At 43.2% G+C, this 21867-nt stretch overlaps 2 protein-coding genes across 2 annotated transcripts; one reads left to right on the top strand and one right to left on the bottom strand.

The window, feature by feature from the left end:
- Nucleotides 1-46: 46 nt before the first annotated feature.
- Nucleotides 47-1621, bottom strand: tmem253 (transmembrane protein 253; the record flags this gene model as incomplete). Its single annotated transcript, XM_080539544.1, has 6 exons — nucleotides 47-100; nucleotides 212-358; nucleotides 560-670; nucleotides 878-934; nucleotides 1214-1324; nucleotides 1460-1621. The coding sequence occupies 6 exons, from the start codon at nucleotides 1619-1621 to the stop codon at nucleotides 47-49; spliced, it is 642 nt and encodes a 213-aa protein (XP_080395670.1).
- Nucleotides 1622-7900: 6279 nt separating this feature from the next.
- On the top strand, nucleotides 7901-20049 carry LOC308165387 (B-cadherin-like; the record flags this gene model as incomplete). Its single annotated transcript, XM_080539543.1, has 15 exons — nucleotides 7901-7985; nucleotides 12368-12492; nucleotides 12888-13037; nucleotides 13640-13784; nucleotides 13963-14132; nucleotides 14250-14378; nucleotides 14970-15155; nucleotides 15282-15526; nucleotides 15703-15845; nucleotides 16765-16989; nucleotides 17271-17383; nucleotides 18043-18145; nucleotides 18813-18889; nucleotides 19550-19681; nucleotides 19828-20049. 15 exons carry the CDS (start codon nucleotides 7901-7903, stop codon nucleotides 20047-20049), a joined length of 2250 nt encoding a protein of 749 aa, XP_080395669.1.
- Nucleotides 20050-21867: the final 1818 nt, after the last annotated feature.

The following is a 21867-nucleotide window of genomic DNA, read 5'->3' as shown; positions in this document are numbered from 1 at the left end:
ACACACACACACACACACACACACTCAGATGGCTGCAATTACTGATTCAGAGGTTGAACTCTCTTGTCTCCAGTAAGGGCTCTGTGTGATCATCTGGGTCCTGGGAAAAGGGACAATAATTGATTAGCAGTCTTAATGCCTGTGTGTGTGTGTGTGTGTGTGTGTGTGTGTGTGTGTGTGCTCGTGCGTGTGCACGCTTGCATGCTCTTGCCTGTGAGAGGCGGCTGTAGGTCTGGCTATGGGGGCCACTGTAGCGGCGTAGTCCTCTCCAAGACAGGAAGAGTGTGTAGATGGACGCCAACAGACACTGCACTGTGAATAGTATAGAGCTGCCCTTTGCCACATACGCACCCACACGCTACGACACAGGGAGGGTGACATAAAGATATTGACCGGGGTACACGTTCAGAATACATAGATGGAGGGGGTGAAGTTTGAAAAAGAGGATGAAGGTCAATAAAATGTAGATAAGGGAAAGAGAGAGAAAGAGATGGAATATAATCATGAGTTTAGACATAAGTTATGATGATGTGCTCTCTTGTGTGGAGGGCGTAGTCACCTGTTGGTCTGTGTTGAATGCTTTAGGCTGTGCAGTGTGTAGGCTGTAGGCCAGTAATGCACAGAATCCCAGTAGCAGGCTGAATATGTTCAAGCCCATCAGTGTGATGACCTGCTCACCACGCGCACACACACACACAATACCAATTAATTCAGCAACTCAACTCAAACTAAATAAAGTCATTTGAAGTGATAAAGTGATTTGCATTACAAAATCATTGAAATAAATAATGTTACGAGATGATCAATTGAAAAAAATGTTATGATGAGCATTATCACTTATCACATCACTAATTTGATGAGTTATGCATGGACTCACTTTGAGTTTATTTGGTTTCCTCTGGACTTCCACCGCTAACCCCCCAGTGGCCACATACTGTAACAACACATAACAAACGACCTCAAACCACATGCACAAAATACACGAAGTATGTGTAGTGCAACCCTATACCCTAAAATCTATACTTTTAAACTAACTAGTAATCACTATGGACTTATTACTGCTGCAACCCTACCCAAAGGATAATGTACACTAACTACTGGAGTTACTGAGACATAAAGATGAATGGAAGCACCCAGAGATAATGCCTAGACTTTAGCTCAGTGGGCTAACTCAGTCTTAACCCAGATAGTGACCACCGGGTTTCAGACTCACAAACATGCCAGACCAGGCTGGAGTTGTCATGGAGACAGAGCAGCTGAAGCTCACACAGGCATACGTAACCGTGGTGAGGATGGAGGCCAGGGCACCGAACATCTGCACCACCTGAGAGAGAGGGAGAGACAGATTGAGGATGAGTGAGAAGGAAGAGAGACATGAAGACAGTGAGTGGGTCTGATTGGAGGAGAGCATTCCTAAGGTAGATCGACCAGAGGAAATTTGCCGTTGTTGAAATCTCACCCCAATTATGAGGAGCCGAGTATTAACAACTGTCCCAAACCAGCGACCAATTCTGACCTCCCCCAACTCCTCCTGATTGGTGGTTGCAGTGACTGTGCGGGACGAGGATGGTTCCTTAAAGAACACATGGTACAGCCCCTCCTGAAACATGTTCTGAGTCATCTGTGAGCACAAACAAAACATGTCACTGCCTGATGATGCAAGAGGTACGACTGCTGATACGAGTGAAACTGAAAATCTATTTTTCACATTAGGCTACTGTAAAAAACACACACACAGACACACAGTTGGGCCCGCAATGTTTCGCTCCCCTCTCCCACCCACCCTCTCTCCCTCTCTCTCACCTTCAGCCAAGCTTCCCTTCTTCTTCGACCTGCATATCCACAATATGTCCACAATATATCCCAAATCCACAACAGCTTAATTAAACCCTCCGGAAAAGAAGACATGAAGACTTCCAGTTACTCATTCACTGCGTCTCATACCTCCGCCCTCACCCAGCCGAGATCCATAGGGCCAAAGGTCGTTGGAGGCTTTGTTTTTCTTTGTTTTCTTCCAGGTTGATAAGGCCCACCTCTAAGGAAATGAAATGGTGATCCTATTGGCCAGAGTGAGAGCAAGAGTTAGTATGTACAGTTAGGTCCATATATATTTGGACACAGGCAGAATTCTTGTCATTTTAGCTGTTTACCAAAACATCTTCAAGTTACAGTTATATAATGAATATAGGCTTAAAGTGCAGACTCTCAGCTTTAGGGTAAGGGTATTCACATCCAAATTGAAGGAAGGGTTTAGGAATTACAGCTCTTTAATATGTAGCTCCCTCTTTTTCAAGGGACCAAAAGTAATTGGGACAATTGGCTCAAACACTGTTTCATGGGCCAGTGCAAGCAGATTAGACTTTGCCAAAAAACATCTAAAAAAGCCAGCCCTGTTCTGGAAGAGCATTCTTTGGACAGATGAAATTCAGATCAACCTGTACCAGAATGATGGGAAGAAAAAGGTATGGATAAGGCTTGGAACGGCTCATGATCCGACGCTTACTACATCATCTGTAAAAAACGGTGGAGGCGGTGTGATGACATGGGCATGCCTGGCTTCTAATGGCACTGGGTTACTAGTGTTTATTGATGATGTGACAGAAGCAGACGGATGAATTCTTAAGTGTTTAGAGATATTCTGTCTGCTCAGATTCAGACAAATTCAGCAAAGTTGATTGGATGGCGCTTCACAATACAGATGGTCAATGACTCAAAACAGTTTTTTAAGGCAAAGAAGTGGAATATTCTGCAAGTCAATCACCTGATCTCAACCCGATTGAGCATGCATTTCACTTGCTGAAGACAAAACAACAAACAACAACTGAAGACAGCTGCAGTAAAGGCCTGGCAAAGCATCACAAAGGAGGAAACCCAGCATTTGGTGATGTCCATGGGTTCCAGACTTCAGGCAGTCATTGCCTGCAAAGGATTCTCGACAAAGTATTAAAAATGAACATTTTACTTATGATTATGTTAATTTGTCCAATTACTTTTGAGCTCCTGAAAATAGGGGACTGTGTATACAAATGGTTGCAATTCCTAAACGTTTCATACAATATTTTTGTTCAACCCGTTGAATTAAAGCTGAAAGTCTGGCATACAGAGCCAAAATTATGGAAATTGTGTCACTGTCCAAATATTTACGGACCTAACTGTAGGTCATTGTTACACCCAGGGCATTGTAGACACTGCACAGCAAAGGGTTATCTCACAGGGACAGCCAAAGGACCCTTTTTTGTCCTAGGTATACTTTCTTTTTTTAGAGGATTGAGACTTTCAGTATTCAGTATGTCGGTTGGCACACATCTCCAAAGTGCAACACATTGACTGTGTTCCAAAATGCGTTCTTACACTCTATCTAGAAGATAGTGTAAAAGTGTAAAGTATCGTATACACTCTAGTGCAAGAACGCATTTTGGAACACAGTCATGTTGCCCTATCTGTACACTAGAACCACTAGAACATCTTTACTAACCTAAGTACACAGCGTGATGTCTGGAGACCTCTATTTGTTGACACTAGGGTAAGAGTCTAATCAATGAATTAGATCAATACCATGCAAAACATAATCAACTGGTTGTGTTTAGTCAGGACTGAAGAATCTTCCTCACATTCTTCACATCTCACATTTCTTTATGCAGACACACACACACACACTGTAGTCTGCATACACAATGGAGGAAATGTCATAGGATTCTCATTGAAAACAACGTCTAAATAAATTGAGAGAAAAACTGTGTTTTGACATATGGGTGCACTGGCTTGTACGTATTCACATGTACTCGTGCATTGATTATGCAGATAACTTTTATTGTCTTTCTGTCTGTGTGCGACCCATTATGGGTGAGTGAGGAGTAGGTGTTAATCACGCTCATGACGTGACTTGAGATGCTTTTATCAAAAAAGACAATTTAAATGTAAATTTAAAAAAAAGTGTAACAATTGCAGAATAGCCTTTAAAAAACATGATTGTATTGAAACGTTATTATGAAATGTTTTTAAGTACAACATTTCCCATCAAATATTTTGCTGGTACCTACCATGGTTTTGGAAAGTTACTGAAAGTTTCTGGAATTTTGCAACTCGAATTAGGAAGCAGAAAACAATAAAGTATTAAAATCACAACAAAGTAGACTATAAATGATAATTTTATCATTATTTATTATCTTATTTTATCTTCGGTTCCTATGAATATCTCTCTTTCTCTCTCTGGGGTTAGTGGTTAATGGTTAACACTAGTTATTTATTATGACCAGGGGCGTGCCACAAAATTCTGGGCCCTATACATTAACAATCTCTGAAAAACAAACAACAAACAAAAAACAAATGTTAGTCCTATAGGACACACTGGAGGGAGAGGTCCTCATCATGCCTCCTGGGTTAACAGACTGTAAATAGAAAATATTTAGTCTGTTAACCCAGGAGGCATGAAAGAGGACCTTTCCCTCCAGTGTTTCCTATAGGACTCCACCCTCTCCCATTCAAATGTATCTTGTCTGAAATGTTACCTACAAAATGTGATACATTTGTTTTTTGTATGAACTATGACATATTTACTATGTTACCCCTTGGTCAACTTTGAGTTACATATATACATATATATAGTGTCCTAGTTAACTTGCCTCTTTATTTTTCTATGTCAATGTTTTTCCATGAGCCCTATTGATTGTTTGTGTAATCCTGATGACCCTGATCATCAACACCTGTGTAGGCCTGTGGCCCTATAATAATTCATAGTTTGCAGTCACGTGACTTGCGCAGAGCCCTGGCGGGCAAAACATAGTGGAAACTCTGTAGAACTGCAGCACCGACCGGTAATTTTCCCACCTGTTTCAAGCAACGATTATTAAGATCACCTCTCAAAAGAAGAAAAACAAAGATATGTGAACAAACTACACATTTTGGACACTTGTGATCCATATACAGCACCCGTATGGGCAGAGATCTGTGCCACTAGAAACTGAATTTGAATTACTGACATTTGAATTTGAATTGCTTAATTTGAATACTTTAATTTAAAAAATGAATTTGAATCACATAATTTGAATTTGTATTATTTAACTTGATTCAGTTTTTCAATTCAGTTATTCAAGTTAAACAATACAAATTCAAATGATGTGATTCAAATTCATTTTTTTAAATTCAAATTGAGTCAGTAATTCAAATTCAGATTCTAGTGGCACATACAGTATATCTCAAAAGTGAGTACACCCTTTAGATTTTTGCAAATATTCTGTTATATCCTTTCAGGGGATAACATTATCCTACTGAAACTTTGATATAACTTAAAGTAGTCAGTGTGCTGCTTGAATAACAGTATAGATTTATTGTCCTTTGAAAATTACTCAGTACACAGCTGTTAATGTCTAAACAGCTGGCAACAAAAGTGATTACGATCACATGATGACCGCCATTTTTACTCATCAGTAATTTTGGCTGTTTATAGATCTAATCTCTGTAGCTACCTTAAGATACATGGATGTTGCGCGCGGATGTTGCGCGCGACAGAGAGAGACAGAGAGCGACGAGAGAGAGTTTAGGTGAGAGAGAGAGTTTAGGTGAGAGAGAGAGAGTTTAGGTGAGAGAGAGAGACAGGTGACAGAGATGGAGTTTGATACAGCACTCAAGTTTTACTTGATGCATGATATGTATCCTCCTGGCATGCCCAAGGTTGGAAACCTTAAATCAAGGATTCGAAAGGCGTCCAAGAATTACTTGATGAAAGGTAAGTCAGTGTGAATAACTATGTTATATCCACTCTTGAAGCCACTGCTTGAAATGGCGAAAATGCATAGGCCTATATCAAAATTGAGTGTCTCATTAAGCATCTGCTAACTATTGTGTGCATAAAACCTGTTTCCAGTGGCTTTATATTTGCACTTCTAAATGAATGCTGTATTTTTCTGCTGCATCAGGTGAGGAGTTGTACTATAAGTGCAAGGACAAACTTTGCTTGGTGGTGTGCAACAAAGATGGAGTTTGTGATGTCCTGATGGTAACTTTCATATCTGACTTGAGTTCTTGTCCATCATCTTTCCCAATTATGACAAGATTATCATTGTTGGAGACCTCAAAACCTACTTATTCAATCTCGCCTTTTAAATGTCTGTCTTTATTGTTGTTTCATCTGTTCTATTGTTTTATCTTCTTTGCTCTATGTGAAGCACATTGTGTCACATTTTTGTGAGAAATGGGCTATACAAATGAAGTTTGATTTGATCTGAAGGAGTGCCACGACAACCATGGGACTGGGGGTCATCCAGGGAGACGCCGAACGCTGGAGAAGGTGATGGCGTCCTACCACTGGTCCACCTTGCGGGAGGATGTCACAAAATGGGTGAGTGTTTGATGTTATTAGTGCATGGTGTGTGTGAACATTGTAATTTATACACTGCCCGTTAGCAATGATCTTTTACTCAAAGATCTCCAACTCTTGTGTAATTCTCATACTGACCACAATCTGATTCTGCACTGGAACACCCAGACCATCATACAGGCCGCAGCCCCTCAACCACAGCGGTTCTGCACCTAAGGCACTAAGCCCAGCAGCTGACCACCACCACCAACATGACGCCTCAACCACATCAAGAATTCTCTGACTCTAGATAATTTCCTCTGAAATGTCACTGTTTTAAAGGTTGATGAGTGCCCCCGCTGTCAACATAATGAGAAAATAAAGACAGTTGCACCTGTACCCATCCAAGTGAAAGAGGCATGGAGTGTCCTGGGGATTGATCTCATTGGTCCACTTCCCACCACTGCAAAGGGCAAAAGGTAGCTACTGAATGTTGGGGAGAAGTATGTGTAACCCCTTTTGGTTAAAGCTAGTGAGATAAGCTGACATCATGTATTGGATAAGTCAATAAAAGTTATGAAGCAAGTTTTTGGTGGACCCCATGAGGAATAGCTGCTGCAATGCTGTAGCTAATGGAGAACAATCTGCATTTTTCATTGCAGATACATTCTGACTGCAACCGACCTCTTCACCAAGTGGGTTGTGGCAAAAACCCTCTACACCAAAACAGCCAATGAGGTGTCCAGGAAGATAGTCAACATTCTTCTTGATTTTGGACTGGTAGAGAGGATCATTAACGACCAAGGACGGGAATTTGTGAATGAGGTACAGTTATGTATATAAGACACAGTGTATGTGATGTGTGACATTTGATCATTGTAATTTAATCTAATTTAATTGCATACACTAATGCATCTGCAGGTCAACCGTGGTGTTTTTGAGGCTCTGGGTGTCAAACACTGCATCACGTCAGCCTACCACCCCCAGGCCAATGGACAGGACGAGCGCACAAACCGCAACGTGAAGACTGCGCTTGCCAAGTACTGTGGGGAGGGACAGAACGACTGGGATGCCCATTTGAGGGGCGTCGTAATGAGCATCAACACCTCTAAGCAGGTAGCCTACTATTGTGTAACAACTGCATATGTAAACAATTCAAACAAACATAGAAAGAAACAAAAAACAATTCAAACAATATAGAAAGATGGTGAAATGCTATTGATTGTACTTTTGTTTTGTTTTACAGCGATCAACCAAGTACACCCCGTACTTGGCACTGTTCGGACGGCACCCTCGCAGCCCAGGTGTCATCAACACAACACAGACTGAGGAGGGTGACGACTCAGCTGTGGTTGTGGTTGATTTGCCAGAGGAGGATGTACAGGCGAAGACTGTCGAAGTTACAGATCTACATGCAAAGGTGATGTAAAAATGGCAATTTATGCATAATAATATCTAATAATAACAGTCAAATCCTTTGACTTCAAAGTTGGGGATGAGGTCCTACGGGCAAACAAGCGGAAGGAGGGACGGAAAGGAGGGTGACTGGAGGCCAATTGGTTTGGGCCGCACATCATATCCTCCATCTCACCCAAGGGTGTGGTGATGCTGTCCAGCACCAAAGGGCCTCAGCTAAAGCAGGGTGTGAACGTTGCCCAGCTGAAGCCGTTCATCAGGCCTAATTTGAGAGGTATTATTATTGTTAATACAAGGACACACACTAAGTGTGTATGTGCAGTAACTGTATGTATGTGACGTATGTGGTTAGATGTGTAGACTGAAGCTCAGCTTCTACCCTAGGGCCATACAGGCCCTGAACACAGCAAAGACCTAGGTTCTAGGCCCTGGACAATCTAGACAATTTGATGGCAGCTACTAGATTGTAATCATAAGTGCAATATTGAAATACAACTGTGAACATTTCAAACCTGCAAACTGCGACACTTTAAATGAATGTGCAATAATACCATGTGCAATATGACAACCCTTGTGTACATAAGGTCCAGAGATAGGAAATGTTAGGATATTTATAGCATAGCATGGAGTACAGCACAGTGTTTTATTTGTATAGTATAGTAGTATACAGTAGTATAGTGGATAGTGTATATAGCCTTTATTTATGTAAACCAGCTCTTCTCCCCTCTTGTTTTTAGTTTTAAAAAAATCCAAGCACCAGGGGAGCCCCCCCTCCTAAATTTCGTTGTATGGTACCTGTACTGTATTAATGACAATAAAGACCATTCATTCATTCATGTGGCTACAGGCCCCACGCTTTCAACTGCCAGGCTCTCCCTCCGTCTCTCTGGGGCCTACGTCCAGGATCGGCCTGGTGACAGACTAGACAGCATTATTAACATTGGCCATGGAATTGTCCTGCCGGAGACCGGCTGTTACCCATTGACGCATCCTGTCTGTCCATAGCTCCCGCTCTGTAGCATCTCCACTCCTCCTTATGGTGGTGACAATACCCGGTCCCTTGTGGGGGTCACTACACTCCTCATTGGTGTGGTTAATCTCATGGTTCTGCTTGTTTGAGGTTTTCCCAAATAAGATATATATGTATATGTACACATGCTATATTTCGGTTAACCTACACAATGTTTTTACTTGATTCCAGCTAATTTGTGAATGAATACGTTTTTGTTTGTGTATGGTCAATCCATTTTTATGTAAATATGGTTTCATGCTGTATTGATTTACAATAAATTCATTGCATTTCATTAAATCGTGTTGCTTTACTACAAAAAACGCATCTGATTGAGGAAGACTACAAAACATTGAGAAAGGATTTGGTAAACCAAGTATTTCATGCGTCATTATGGTAAGAAGAGGGGTGTGGCCATAGTAATTAATACATCTCTACCCTTCTCTGAAGAGAAAGTGATAAAAGATATGTAATGGTTGACCCTATTACATTAACCATAGCTAAAGGTAATGAATCTTTTCATTTCATACCTATTAGTTTACTCTAACGAATTAAAATGATTAACAAGCATAATGGCACAGAGAATGCAGAGATGTGTATATATACAAAGGGTTGAAATATATGTTATTATTATTATTATTACTTTATTATCACATAACAGCTATTTGAAGCACGCGCGATGCGCGCGAAACACACACACAACACACAGTTTCAGATCTACTAACGGGTCTTCGTTGTCATCGTTGGCATCGCGAATCATAGCGAATCATAGCGCTACCTATGGCCGGAAAGGGCAGAACCTATGATCGGAACCGGAAAAGTGGTAGGGTGGGAAAATCCGGTACCTACACCGGCAGTAACATTTCACTGTACATTGTACCTGTACGATATGCACGTGACAAATACAATTTACTTTGACTTTGACTTTATGGCGAGCGAGGGTTGCCGTCTCCTCTCTCCCTCAACACTCACTCCCGCGGCCAGTCTGATAGCAGCCGCGGGGAGCGTACCGTTGTTCCCCGGGTCCTCGCGGGGGGTTCGGGCAAAGTTCGGGAAATAACGCACATTTTGTCAAACAACTTGGTAGAACCCTGATAAAATAGCTGGCAGGCAGCGGAAGAAAGATTTGTTTTGCCCGCCAGCCAGGTGGGCGTTCCCATTATGTCGTGACGTCGACACGTGCAAACTATGGATAGCATGTCTGTCTGTTGCCTGGTGACACTGATGATGGTCGTATGGTCGTATGACCACTTTTTAAAGAGCATGATAAAATAAAGATTCTTATTTTTTCTTCTAATCTCTGTCTATGGAGTTTTCCTTAAGGTTTATGCAGTGTGCGAGTTCCTCTACACTCACTATTAACACAACATGACATGGACTTGTTCATTAATTTGAACCAACAGTATTATGGCGTTTATACAGTTTGTTTAACCCACCTGAATTAACGAGGATCATGCACAAGGTTGAAGGTTTTAACATAACGTGGCTTCACTGGCTTGTTTATTGAGGAACTATTGGCTACTAGCTAGAGCAGAAACCTCGATGTCCCGCTCCACTAGCGCCTGGCTGGTGGAGTGAGATGGAGCCGGGGGGTTACCGTTGTGTGGATAAAATCACAAAAATGACTAAACGTGTTTCAGATTAAATTTTCAGGGGGGAAAGCACGTTTTTTAAGCCAGGTATGGCGAGTGCCATAAATTGCCATACCAAAAAGATGCCGAGCGAGCCACAGACTTTTAATTAATAGATTGAAGAGCCGCACACAGACAGGTAAAGTCAAAGAGCCGCATGCGGGCGGCCACCCCTGGACTAAACCATTTTGCGCCAAGGGGGGTCTCACAGATCTTCCAATATTTTGGGAGAACTAGGACACAAAGTTAATTCTCCCAATTGATGTAATCAACCAACTTAAACAACTTATGACACTAATTCATTCGAAATAAAGAACATTACAAAAAAAAAAACTTTAATTCCAGGATTTTCAAGGGCCCTCTCCCTGCTGGGGCCCTGGGTAGTCAGGTCCACTTTTCCCCCAACTAGTGCGCCCCTGATTATGACCACAGTGTCCATAAAACACTCGCTGATCCAGGATACGGTTCACTGTGCTTGATTAACGTTCAACAGAATCAACATATCACCTCTGCACCTCCAGCTGTAACAACCACGCCAACCTGACAAACACTTTGGAATCATTTGAATCAATGAGTGAATGGAATGTTGCGAGTGAAATGTTTCCAGTATGGATTAAACTTCCTCTTGTTTCAGGTAAGCAGAGCGGTTGCGGTTAGAGTAGTGGATTACTGTCAATCATAAACTTGTTGGTGAGCTTTTGAGAATACACTACGCACAGATTCTCTGTACGAGTTGTCATTTGTTTCAACCGCTGCCTGGGCTCTTCATTGATGAGCAGGTTGCAGGGTATCCGCGGTGTCTTGAAAAGTATTAAACGTTGATAAAATCAATTTTGGGAAAATCAAGACCCTTAATAAGTATTAAAAAGTCTTATCACGATTTTATGAGGTCTTGAATTTTGTAGGTATTTTTCTGAATTAGACTCTGTCCAAAGAGTTTGAGTCCAAAAAAGTTTAGTAAAAGTTCGTGAATTTATTAGTTTTATTAAAAAACAAAGATGAACCGGAAATTCTGTTGTATGATAGTGGTCTAGTTTCTCAACCCTCTCCTCGGGGCGCCCCAGCCGCTCCACATATTTGATCTGTTCCACCACCAGCACACCTGATTCAACTAATCAAGTCCAAAGCAATTATGATTTGTACTTGATTAGTTGAATCAGGTGTGCTGGTGGTGGAACAGATCAAATATGTGGAGCGGCTGGGGCGCCCCGAGGAGAGTCTATTGCAAACTAGTTAAAGGTGTCACTGATGTCAACGGTGACAGCTCGAAGTGGCGGTGAGGTCTGGAAAAATAAAAAAATAAAAAATAGTCTTTAAAAAGTCTTAGAAAGGTATTGAAATTAACCTCAAGATTCCTGTATACCCTGGGTTGACAATGAGCCACAGGTGTCAAAGTGGCACATCAAAACTGACTGAAATTCTATGAGGTTTGTGGCTGTAGTTCTCCATTCAGATGATATTCCAAACACTGCACTATACTGTATGGAACCTAAACAATGTGTGCATGCTATAGAACTACTATGCTGTGATCTTTTCAGGTTATCATCATCACCCAGGGATTGTGTGAAAAGGAAGGACTATGTCAGCCGAGCCTCAGTTCAGACTGCTCCATCGTCAGAGAAGACACTAAACACCTGCAATGGGACAGAGGTTTGAGCAAAGGTAACACAAAATGAATCAGAAAATGAATATTTGTATTAAACGATCAAGGGTATTGACCTCCTTCCATGACAGCTGATTTACAACAACAGTTCATATCTGTGACATCTGAATGAGTAAAAATGCTTTTGAATGTAATCAAAGTCGGGTAATGGTGGAGACCTGTGTAGCTGAAATGCTTTGGTAACAGAGTATGTCAGGTAGGACCTTGCCCTTCTGTCTGAGATAGAGAAAGGGCAGGGAAAAAAGGGTTGGGAAAGAGGGAAGCCTTGTAAACCAGTTGCATGCAGTCTTTATGTTGACGTGCTGTAAAGAAATGTGTCCTCTAGCGTTAACGGTGGCCCTCTACTCTCCTAGCTGTACCTGTGCTGGAGTTCCCACGGCCCTCCTCAGGTCAGAGGAGGAGGAAGCGCGACTGGGTCCCCCCTCCTATCGGTGTGGCAGAGAACGGCAAGGGCCCTTTTCCCAACCGTATCACACAGGTACTGTACACACCAGTGGAGGCAGAAATAGGAGGATGGGCTCATTGTAATCCTTTCCATGCATTACAATGGGCCTGTCCTCCAGTTTCAATTTTATTTTTTAAGTATTTTTTTCCGAGTGGGGCAGTCCCACTCATATTTTCATTTTTATTATGACAGAGACAGTAGAGATTTGACAGGAAGGATGGGTGAGAGAGAGAGGAGGGATGACATGCAGGATATGTCCCCGGCCGGAATCGAACCGGAGACCCTGCGGTTACATGGTCAACGCTTAACCCGCTACACCACCTAAGCGCCCCTCACATGTACAATATTGTACTGCATGTGTCTCACAGCCGGCTTTCTCTGCTTAGTAGTGTCCTATTTGTTGTGAGTGTGTTTCCTGTGGTCTTCAGATCAAATCCAACAGGAACGTGAAAATGCTGTATAAGATCACCGTCCCGGGAGCAGACGAGCCTCCTATTGGCCGCTTCACTATCGAGAAGAACTCTGGTTGGCTCAGTGTAACGGAAACCCTGGACAGAGAGCAGCAGGCCAGATACGCTGTACGGTAACTTACTGTCTGATTAGAAAATGGAGGATATCCATTAATAGGAAGCATGGATTTGAACTGGTTATTTTTTGGGTTGTTATTTTATTTTTGTTACATGTATTTTGATGTGTGTTAGGTATCATGAAGGTATTTGAATACTTCTCTTAACAATAATTGTGATGGTTTTCTTATAATCAGCCTATGTTCTACTTACTAGGAGTTATATCCTCTTACAATAAGACATTATATAATCCAGTTGCATGGTATGGTATTATATGGGACATCTACTACCCCCTCCTGAGACATCTACTACCCCCCAGCACTGTGTCTCCTGAGACACCCGCCTTTCCCCCTTACTGTGTCCCCTAAGACTTCTACTGGCCCCCTTGTACTGCTTTTCTGTTCCTCCAGTGTCTATACAAAAAAAAAAATCCTTCTATCACGGAGACTGCCAATGGCCCGGGGCCTGAGCTAGATTACTCTTCCTGCTAGGACTGGTGGATTGATGATTCACTTGCTTAGTCAAATGTATTGATTGTAAGTCACTTTGGAATAAGGTGTCTGCTAAATGCCAAAAATGTAAATGTAAATATGGAACGATGTGTCCATGTCCAGCTGTTTGCCCATGCAGAGGCTCTGGGGATGGGCCAGGCGGAGCTGCCAATGGAGATCATCATCAATGTGATTGACATGAATGACAACCATCCTCAGTTCACCCAGGATCCGTCTCTAGGCCGTGTTCCAGAGGCTGCAGAGATAGGTAGAGTTGAGTGTGTTCACAGTCTAACACTGACAATGCATCATATGCCATTTTGGCACTTAATAACCAGCCCAGCACTGATGCAATCAATTCAAATGATCACGGTGTACTTAGTACTGCAGTGGCTAACTCTTAGCTTAAAAGTAGCTTCCTTATAGTCTTGTCTGTCTGTCTTTAGGCTTTGAGTTTATGAAACTAAACACCACAGATAGAGATGAGCCGGATCAGCTCAGCTCTGATATCCGCTACAGCCTCCGCAGCCAGGAGCCTCCCCTGCCCGGTGGTCTGTTCTTCTTAAACCCAGTCACCGGAGGCATCCAGGTGGCCTCCCCTGGACTGGACAGAGAGGTGAGTGGGTGAGGAGAGTGAGGTGAGGTGAGTGAGGTGAGTGAGGTGAGTGAGTGAGTGCGTGCGTGCGCGCATGCGTACATGTGTGTGTGCGTAACTCCATATCTGTCTCTTCAGACCCAGCAAAAGTACAAGCTGGTGGTTGAGGCAGCAGATTATGCTGGAGATGGCCTCCTGACCACATGTACGGTTCTCATCACAGTGGAGGACAGCAACGACAACGCACCACAGTTCACCCAAACAACGGTGAGAGATTGAGACTACTGAAAAACTTTACTGTCTCTATGATTTCATCACAGTAATAAGAATAATACATTAGTTGCTAAATATCAGACATGTATCCGATGTAATACCACCTCTGAACGCGACCCAGGTCGGATTTTAAAAAGTCCGATTTCATGTGACTTGCGCTGTTCCCACGGTCATGCCTAAATCAGACCTGAGTCGCGTGTCGGCAAAGAAAATCGCCTAAAGGCTAAAGGCTCCCTGTGGCCGCGGGACCACTGGCCTTGTTTTGTGAACATTTGGGTCTAAACAAACTTTTAAGCAACAGTTGAAAATAAATAAACACCATCGTCCAGTTTTTCTTGTTTAGGGGGGGGGGGGGTGGCGGGGGTAGAAAACGACACCGTTTTTTCAGCTCGCCCGCGAGCTCATCGAAGGAGAAATAATTCACCGGTAGAACAAGCGATTGTCCAATCAACCAAAACAATGTAACAGACATTGTCTAATGTTATGCCAGCTTACCTAAACACTGATGAGCTGATCTCCAGCTTCACTGGACTCACCGGTCCCAGTCGACCGTCTCTCATCACCCTCCTGTTTCCCTTCTCTCAGCATTCAGCTTCAGTCCCTGAGAACCAGATGTCTGGTGTGGTGGTGAAGATGGAGGTGACAGATGCAGATGAGCCCCACTCCCCTGCCTGGAGGAGCAGGTTCAGGATAGTACAGGGAGACGACGCAGGCCTCTTTAACGTCTCCACGGGGCCCAACGGGGAGGAGGGGATCATCACCACAGTTACCGTGAGTGGATACTTGCATGTCTTTAGCAGCCTCATAATAGTGATTTTATATTTACCCACCCACCCCCCTCTTTCTCTCTCTCTCTCTCTCTCTCTCTCTCTCTCTCTCTCTCTCTCACTCTCTCAGGAGCTGGACTATGAGAGCTGCTCTCTCTTCACTCTGCTGGTGGTGGTGGAGAATGAGGTGGTGTTCTCTGGGCCTGTGTCCACTTCAACAGCCACAGTCACAGTGACCGTGGAGGACAGGAACGAGGCCCCGGCCTTCAGGCCAGCAGAGAGGGTCATCTCGGTCAGTGAAGACATGCCAGTGGGCAGTGATCTAGTGAGCTACACAGCCACAGATCCAGACCTGGCCATGAATCAGACTATCAGGTACAGCACCAAACAATGCATACATACATACATACATACATTTGGACTGAGTGAATTGGAGACACAATCCTAACGTTTGACTCGAGTATGATATGTAGAGCTGACCTACCGTTATTTGTGTCAGGTGAAATACGCTGTGGCCGTAATCCTGTCATATATGCAGATGTGTGTCTCAGGTATAGGATTGAGAGCGACCCTGGTGGCTGGCTGAGTATCAACAAAACCACGGGTCATCTCCTGGTCCGGAGTCCCATGGACAGAGAGTCTGCCTTAGTGACTGACGGCAGATACACCGCCCTCATTCTAGCCAGCGACAATGGTACGCAAACAGAGATTTCAGAGGTTTCATATGCTGGCTATCTTTTTGATCTCCAAAAATCCCAAATACCTTTGGGCCTACTTGGTTTTAGTAGTCCATATTTGTATCCGCCACCTACATTTTACAGAATAAAGCATGTTGATTATTGCTGACTGCTGTTGAGCAAGATCCAAACAAGACTAACAAACACACTCCCTCTAGAAAAGGAGTCAAAGGTACCGAACCCGGTATCCACTACAAATAGTAGCAACACACACTGAACCAAACAATAGCAGAGTAGCTTAAGCTAACTAGCAAGCAACACACGGTATAAGACACCATAGAACACACAGTAACAGAAGCTAAAGCTTTAACCACACACAACTCTGCAGTTGTAGACTGGCCCACTGGCACTATCTGAAGGTCAGTCCCAGCCTCTATTACTTGCTGTGGTAAATCAGAAATCAAGTCATTGAATGTCATTCAGTCACGGTCAGTCAGTCACTGTCAGTGAAGCGTTGTTTGTTTGTCTGAGTTTTCAAAGGGGGCGTGGCTTAGCGATAGGTCCATTGTATCCGCTTGTTAAGTCGTGACGTGTTTCCGGGTCCAACGTTGGCTGAGGCGCTGTCTTCGAAATGCCGAAATAATAATAATAATTAATTATATTTATATAGCGCTTTTCCGAGGCTCAAATACCCTGACAATATGGAGAAAACGGGAAAGTGCTGTGTCCCTTGTTGTATGAATAGATCCGAGTCTAAAAAACGATTAAACTGTCATTCTACCGCTGTAGTTCACAGGTACTGTACTCTGGTGCGGGGAATTTCTGGTTTGGACTCGGAAATGGCTAAACGTCACTTTTGACGTCAGACTTAACAAGCGGATAGATACCTCTCTCTCTCTCTCTCTCTCTCTCTCTCTCTCTTTCTCTGTCTCCTAGCTGAGGTCCCAGCCACAGGCACAGGGACGCTGGTGATTGAACTGGAGGATGTGAATGATAACTTCCCCATCATCGACCAGAGACACCTGACCTTCTGCATCCATCAACCCCAGCCCCTGGAACTCTCCGTCAGAGACCCCGATGGACCTGGCTTCTCCCAGCCCTTCAGAGCAGAGCTGCTGGGAATGTCCCAAAAACACTGGAGTGTCCAGATGAACGACACAAGTGAGTGTGAGATGATATTATTCACTAGTAGAACATATCTGCCTGTCTTTGTCTGAGAAGTGGTCATTCTCTCTGCATGTCTGTGTGTCTGTCTATGTCTCTGTCTGTCTGTCTGTCTGTCCGTCTGTCTGTCTGTCTGTGTCTGATTGTCTGTTTGTCTCTCTGTCTGTCTGTCTGTGTGTCTGTCTGTGTGTCTGTCTGTATGTATGTCCGTCCGTCCGTCCGTACTCTCTCTTTGTGTTTCACCTACATGACTATGACCTTTGCCCTGTCTGTGGTAGAGACTGGTGTGTTCCTGAGTATGAAGACTGCTCAGAGGAAGGGAGAGCATGAGGTGGTCCTGCGTGTTTATGACAGTCAGGGTTCCCATCAGGATTCATCGTTGCAAGCCCAGGTTGGTTTTGAATGAATGAATGAATTAATTAATTAATCTTTATTTCGAACATGATTTAAAAATAAATAAATAAACAAATAACTAATACGAAGAGTACAGGTTTCACTGTTCGAAAGGGAGTAGGATGAAGCCTAATCTTATCATGTCCTACCCCTATCCGTCACTTTCAAGTGAGAACAATTATACTTAAATTATATAATCCAATTAATTAATACATACATTACAGTATCAACAGTACTCATCATTTTTCATTCTTAATATTGAAACAACACAAAATAAATAAATAAACATAATTTCCCATTCTTAATACTGAAACAACAAATAAATAAATAGCAAACATCACTATCCGCAATGTAATACAAAAGGGTTTTCAGTGTCACATATCATTTTATTCTATTCCATAAAGGCACTACTATTACAATCGAATTACAAACTGAGCCACTCATAGTAAAATATAAATACAGAAAAATCTAAAGTTGACAGTGTAGTGGTCGTCATACAACGGTCGTATAATGTTTTGAAGGAAATTCATATGACTCTAGGATGTTTAGAAGTGTTTTTGAACCTGTTTTCAAGGAAAGAAAATATAGAGTACAGACAGTTGTTGTTAAAATATCATATCAACATTGAGTTTTCATATGTTTTGCTCTGGGGCCCAGGTCTGTGACTGCACAGGAATTGCCCTCAGCTGCCAAGAGAAGGTGGCAGGGTTTGCCATGACTGAGACTCTGGGGATTCTGGGTGGCGTTTTGGCTTTGCTTTGTAAGTTATGAAACATTATACAACAGTTAGTTCCGACCAAGTAATTTGATTGGACAAGAGGCATTCCATGAGTGCTGATATACAGTATAACAGCACTGGGACTTTTAACTATATGTATCACTCCGCCGCACAGATGTTCTACTAAATGACCGTTAATTAGACTACATTGTTTGTGTTCAGGTTACTAGGCAACAGTCCATTTGAAGTTCAGTTGCGGAACTATTTTTTATTTATTTTTATGATTAAATAAACAAACAAATCATAATCTGTTGTCGCTTATTACTGTTAACTAATAAATCGTGCTGTAGAACTGTTGTATAAAAGCAATATCACACTCGAGGTCGTGCTGTTATACTGAATATCAGCACAGATGTGATTGTCTTTGGTAACTCGGCCTGCGGCCTCGTAGCCTACGACCGAATCACAGCCGTGCTGATATTCAGTATAACACACTCCCTCTCGTGTGATATTGCTTAATTGTCCATTGTCTTTGTCACCGAGTTGCTATAAATGCAAGTGCTATTGACTGAACTGTCACTAACTATTTGCTGTTGCATTTCCGAAGTGTCCCTGCTAATGCTTCATTCACGTGTGTGTGTGTGTGTGTGTGTGTGTGTGTGTGTGTGTGTGTGTGTGCGCGAGTCATTCTTTCGTCTGTCCCTTTCAGTGCTGCTCCTCCTGCTCTTGCTGTTCCTGAGGAAGAAGAGTTCTGTGAAGAAGAATGTTCTGCTACAGGAAGATGAAGTCCGAGACAACATTTACCACTACGACGAGGAGGGGGGAGGAGAAGAGGACCAGGTGAGAGGAGGAGGGGACCAGGTGAGAGGAGGAGGAGGAGGAGGGGACCAGGTGAGAGGAGGAGGAGGAGGAGGAGGGGACCAGGTGAGAGGAGGAGGAGGAGGGGACCAGGTGAGAGGAGGAGGAGGAGGAGGAGGGGACCAGGTGAGAGGAGGAGGAGGAGGGGACCAGGTGAGAGGAGGAGGAGGAGGAGGAGGGGACCAGGTGAGAGGAGGAGGAGGAGGGGACCAGGTGAGAGGAGGAGGAGGAGGAGGGGACCAGGTGAGAGGAGGAGGAGGAGGGGACCAAGTGAGAGGAGGAGGAGGAGGGGACCAGGTGAGAGGAGGAGGGGACCAGGTGAGAGGAGGAGGAGGAGGGGACCAGGTGAGAGGAGGAGGAGGAGGGGACCAGGTGAGAGGAGGAGGAGGAGGAGGGGACCAGGTGAGAGGAGGAGGAGGAGGGGACCAGGTGAGAGGAGGAGGAGGAGGAGGAGGGGACCAAGTGTCCGTTTGGGGGGTTAAGGGAAGGAACAGGTGAGGGGAGATATAGATCAGGTGATGGGTGAGAGGACTTTGTGAGGGAGAGAGAGGGAGGATGTTGATGTTGTGTTCTGGTTTTCTTCAACAGGACTTTGACCTGAGTCAGCTGCACGTTGGTCTAATCAACCAGCCTACCGCGGTTACCATGGCCACACCACTCTCAGCTGAACCCGAACCCAAGCTAATTGACCTGTTGGCCATTGGAAAGTTTATTGATGATGTGAGTGTATTTTCCTCTGTATTTTCTTCTAAAACTCTGTAGTTGAGAGCACTTTTAGTTTCGATACATTTCGTTAAAAAGTCTCTGTGTAACCATCCAATAACTCACAACTGACTGCACGGTAACCTCCTCCCTCTTCCTCCCAGAAACTGCATGCTGTAGACACTGACACCACGGCCCCACCCTATGACTGTCTCCTGGTGTTTCACTACGAGGGAGGAGGCTCATGGGAGGGCTCTCTCAGCTCTATCAACTCCTCCAGCTCAGAGGAGGACCAGAACTACCAGATTCTAGCCCACTGGGGGCCGCGCTTCAGCGGGCTGGCAGACATGTACACTGGGGGGGAGGAGGAAGAGGAGGAAGACTGAACGTACCAAAATGCCACCATAACCAATGTCATATACAGGACTGTACATACTTATATCATACTTAATATTCTGTACTTTACGTTGCTACTCCTGAGCATTCCATTCATCCACTTATGATCATTACTGAATTTGGGCCCAAGTCTTCATTCTAGTGGCTCAATTCAGTGGTTTCACAACTAGACATTATGCGGAATGTAAAGTGGCTACTCTGGAATGATGTACAAACGACAATACATAAAATGTCGTAAAGCAGAGCGCAGATGGAGAAAAACAAACCTTCAAGTCCACTGTGATTTCCATTTTTCTCTAAGATCATAAACAACAATATCAGTAACGCCTGCATCCTTTTCAAAACTGTTGACAGACTAACAAATCCCCCAACACCCATTGCTCAGGAATTTCACTTGACTAGTAAATGCAATGAGCTTGCATCCTTTTTTTAACAATAAAATAGAAATCATTAGACAAGGCATTAGCTCTTCTGTGTCAAGCATGAAAAACATGTCTCCATTAAGGCAGTGGAACCTACATTGCGTTTTAGGGGATTGGAACCTAGGGGATTGGATGTCTTATTATGTTGTTAATTGTTTATATCTATATGTGTTTTTTTCCATTTTTTATTACTTCTGTATTTCTTTTAATGCTATATGTAAAGCACTTTGAATTGCCCCTGTTGTATGAAATGTGCTATACAAATAAACTTGCCGTGCCTTGCCTTGCCATAGTTTGGAATACTCCAATCCCCACAGATTATGTGTGCTCAAACCCATCAAAGGCTAACAAAATGAGAAGTGTGTTCGCTAGCTTGTGTTGTTATCCTGAGATCTTCTGTAAATATCTGTATTGGCTGTGTTTGGGTGCTTGCAATGTGGCAAGTATCCCCTAGAAACGAGATTGATGTTCTGTACAGAAGGTCATCTTCAACTAATTCTGAGATATGTATGATGTGACATGTAATATGATGCAACGTCACTTTTGGATTATACATTGTTAATAGGGTTTTTTGCAGATTAAACAGGATAGTCATTCGGGGACTGCAAGGCCATATTGGTGAGACATATTTCCACCCCTAAACACTACTGTGGACATTACATGAGAGTTACAGGTAATCTGAAACATCAGTTTTTCTTGAGGAGGGGTCAATAGGTCGACATAAGCACTCAGACTGAAGGGATGTAGATTGTAGACCTGCATCCCCACACTGCCACCTAGTGGACCTTTATAGGGACATGGGCATTATTTGTTCAGATGGTGGAAGGGTCACAATTAAAGTCATTTACATACGTATAGTAGCATCATCATGTCAGTCTCGCTTGTCAGGCTCTTACCTTATGTCCTGATCTGTTTCATTAATAATACACACTAGGTTACACAAAGTAATATGTTAATTGGTGTCAAATGATCATATCTCTCTCTCTAGATCTAAATAGATATTATCTATCCCTGGTAAGCCCTAGACAATCTTCATACATTTCAATCCCTGACTGTGCAATTCAAACTCTTCCTCCTCAGACTTAAACTTACAGGGGTGGAGACAAAAGCTTGGCCAAAAATGTATGTAAAACGACTGTTGCTCACGATAGAGACTTTTGAGCTGAGGCCGGGGGATATAAACAACATAAACACATAGTAGGTCTAACCCAGAGTGCAGTCCAATAAACAATGGTAACACTTTACTTTACTCGAGCTACAGTTGCACATGCACAGTTTTGTTTCAGATACTCAGAAAATATATTTACCTAAATGACCAGGGGGAGATATTGAACTGAAAATAGTATGTACGTATGTAAATCAGACTCAGAAAAAATATACTATAAA

This window comes from Nansenia antarctica (genome assembly GCF_963989245.1).
Source record: "Nansenia antarctica genome assembly, chromosome: 9".
NCBI lineage: Eukaryota > Metazoa > Chordata > Actinopteri > Argentiniformes > Microstomatidae > Nansenia > Nansenia antarctica.
The sequence above is the reverse complement of the archived record's forward strand: the minus strand, read 5'-3'. Positions and strand labels throughout refer to the sequence as shown.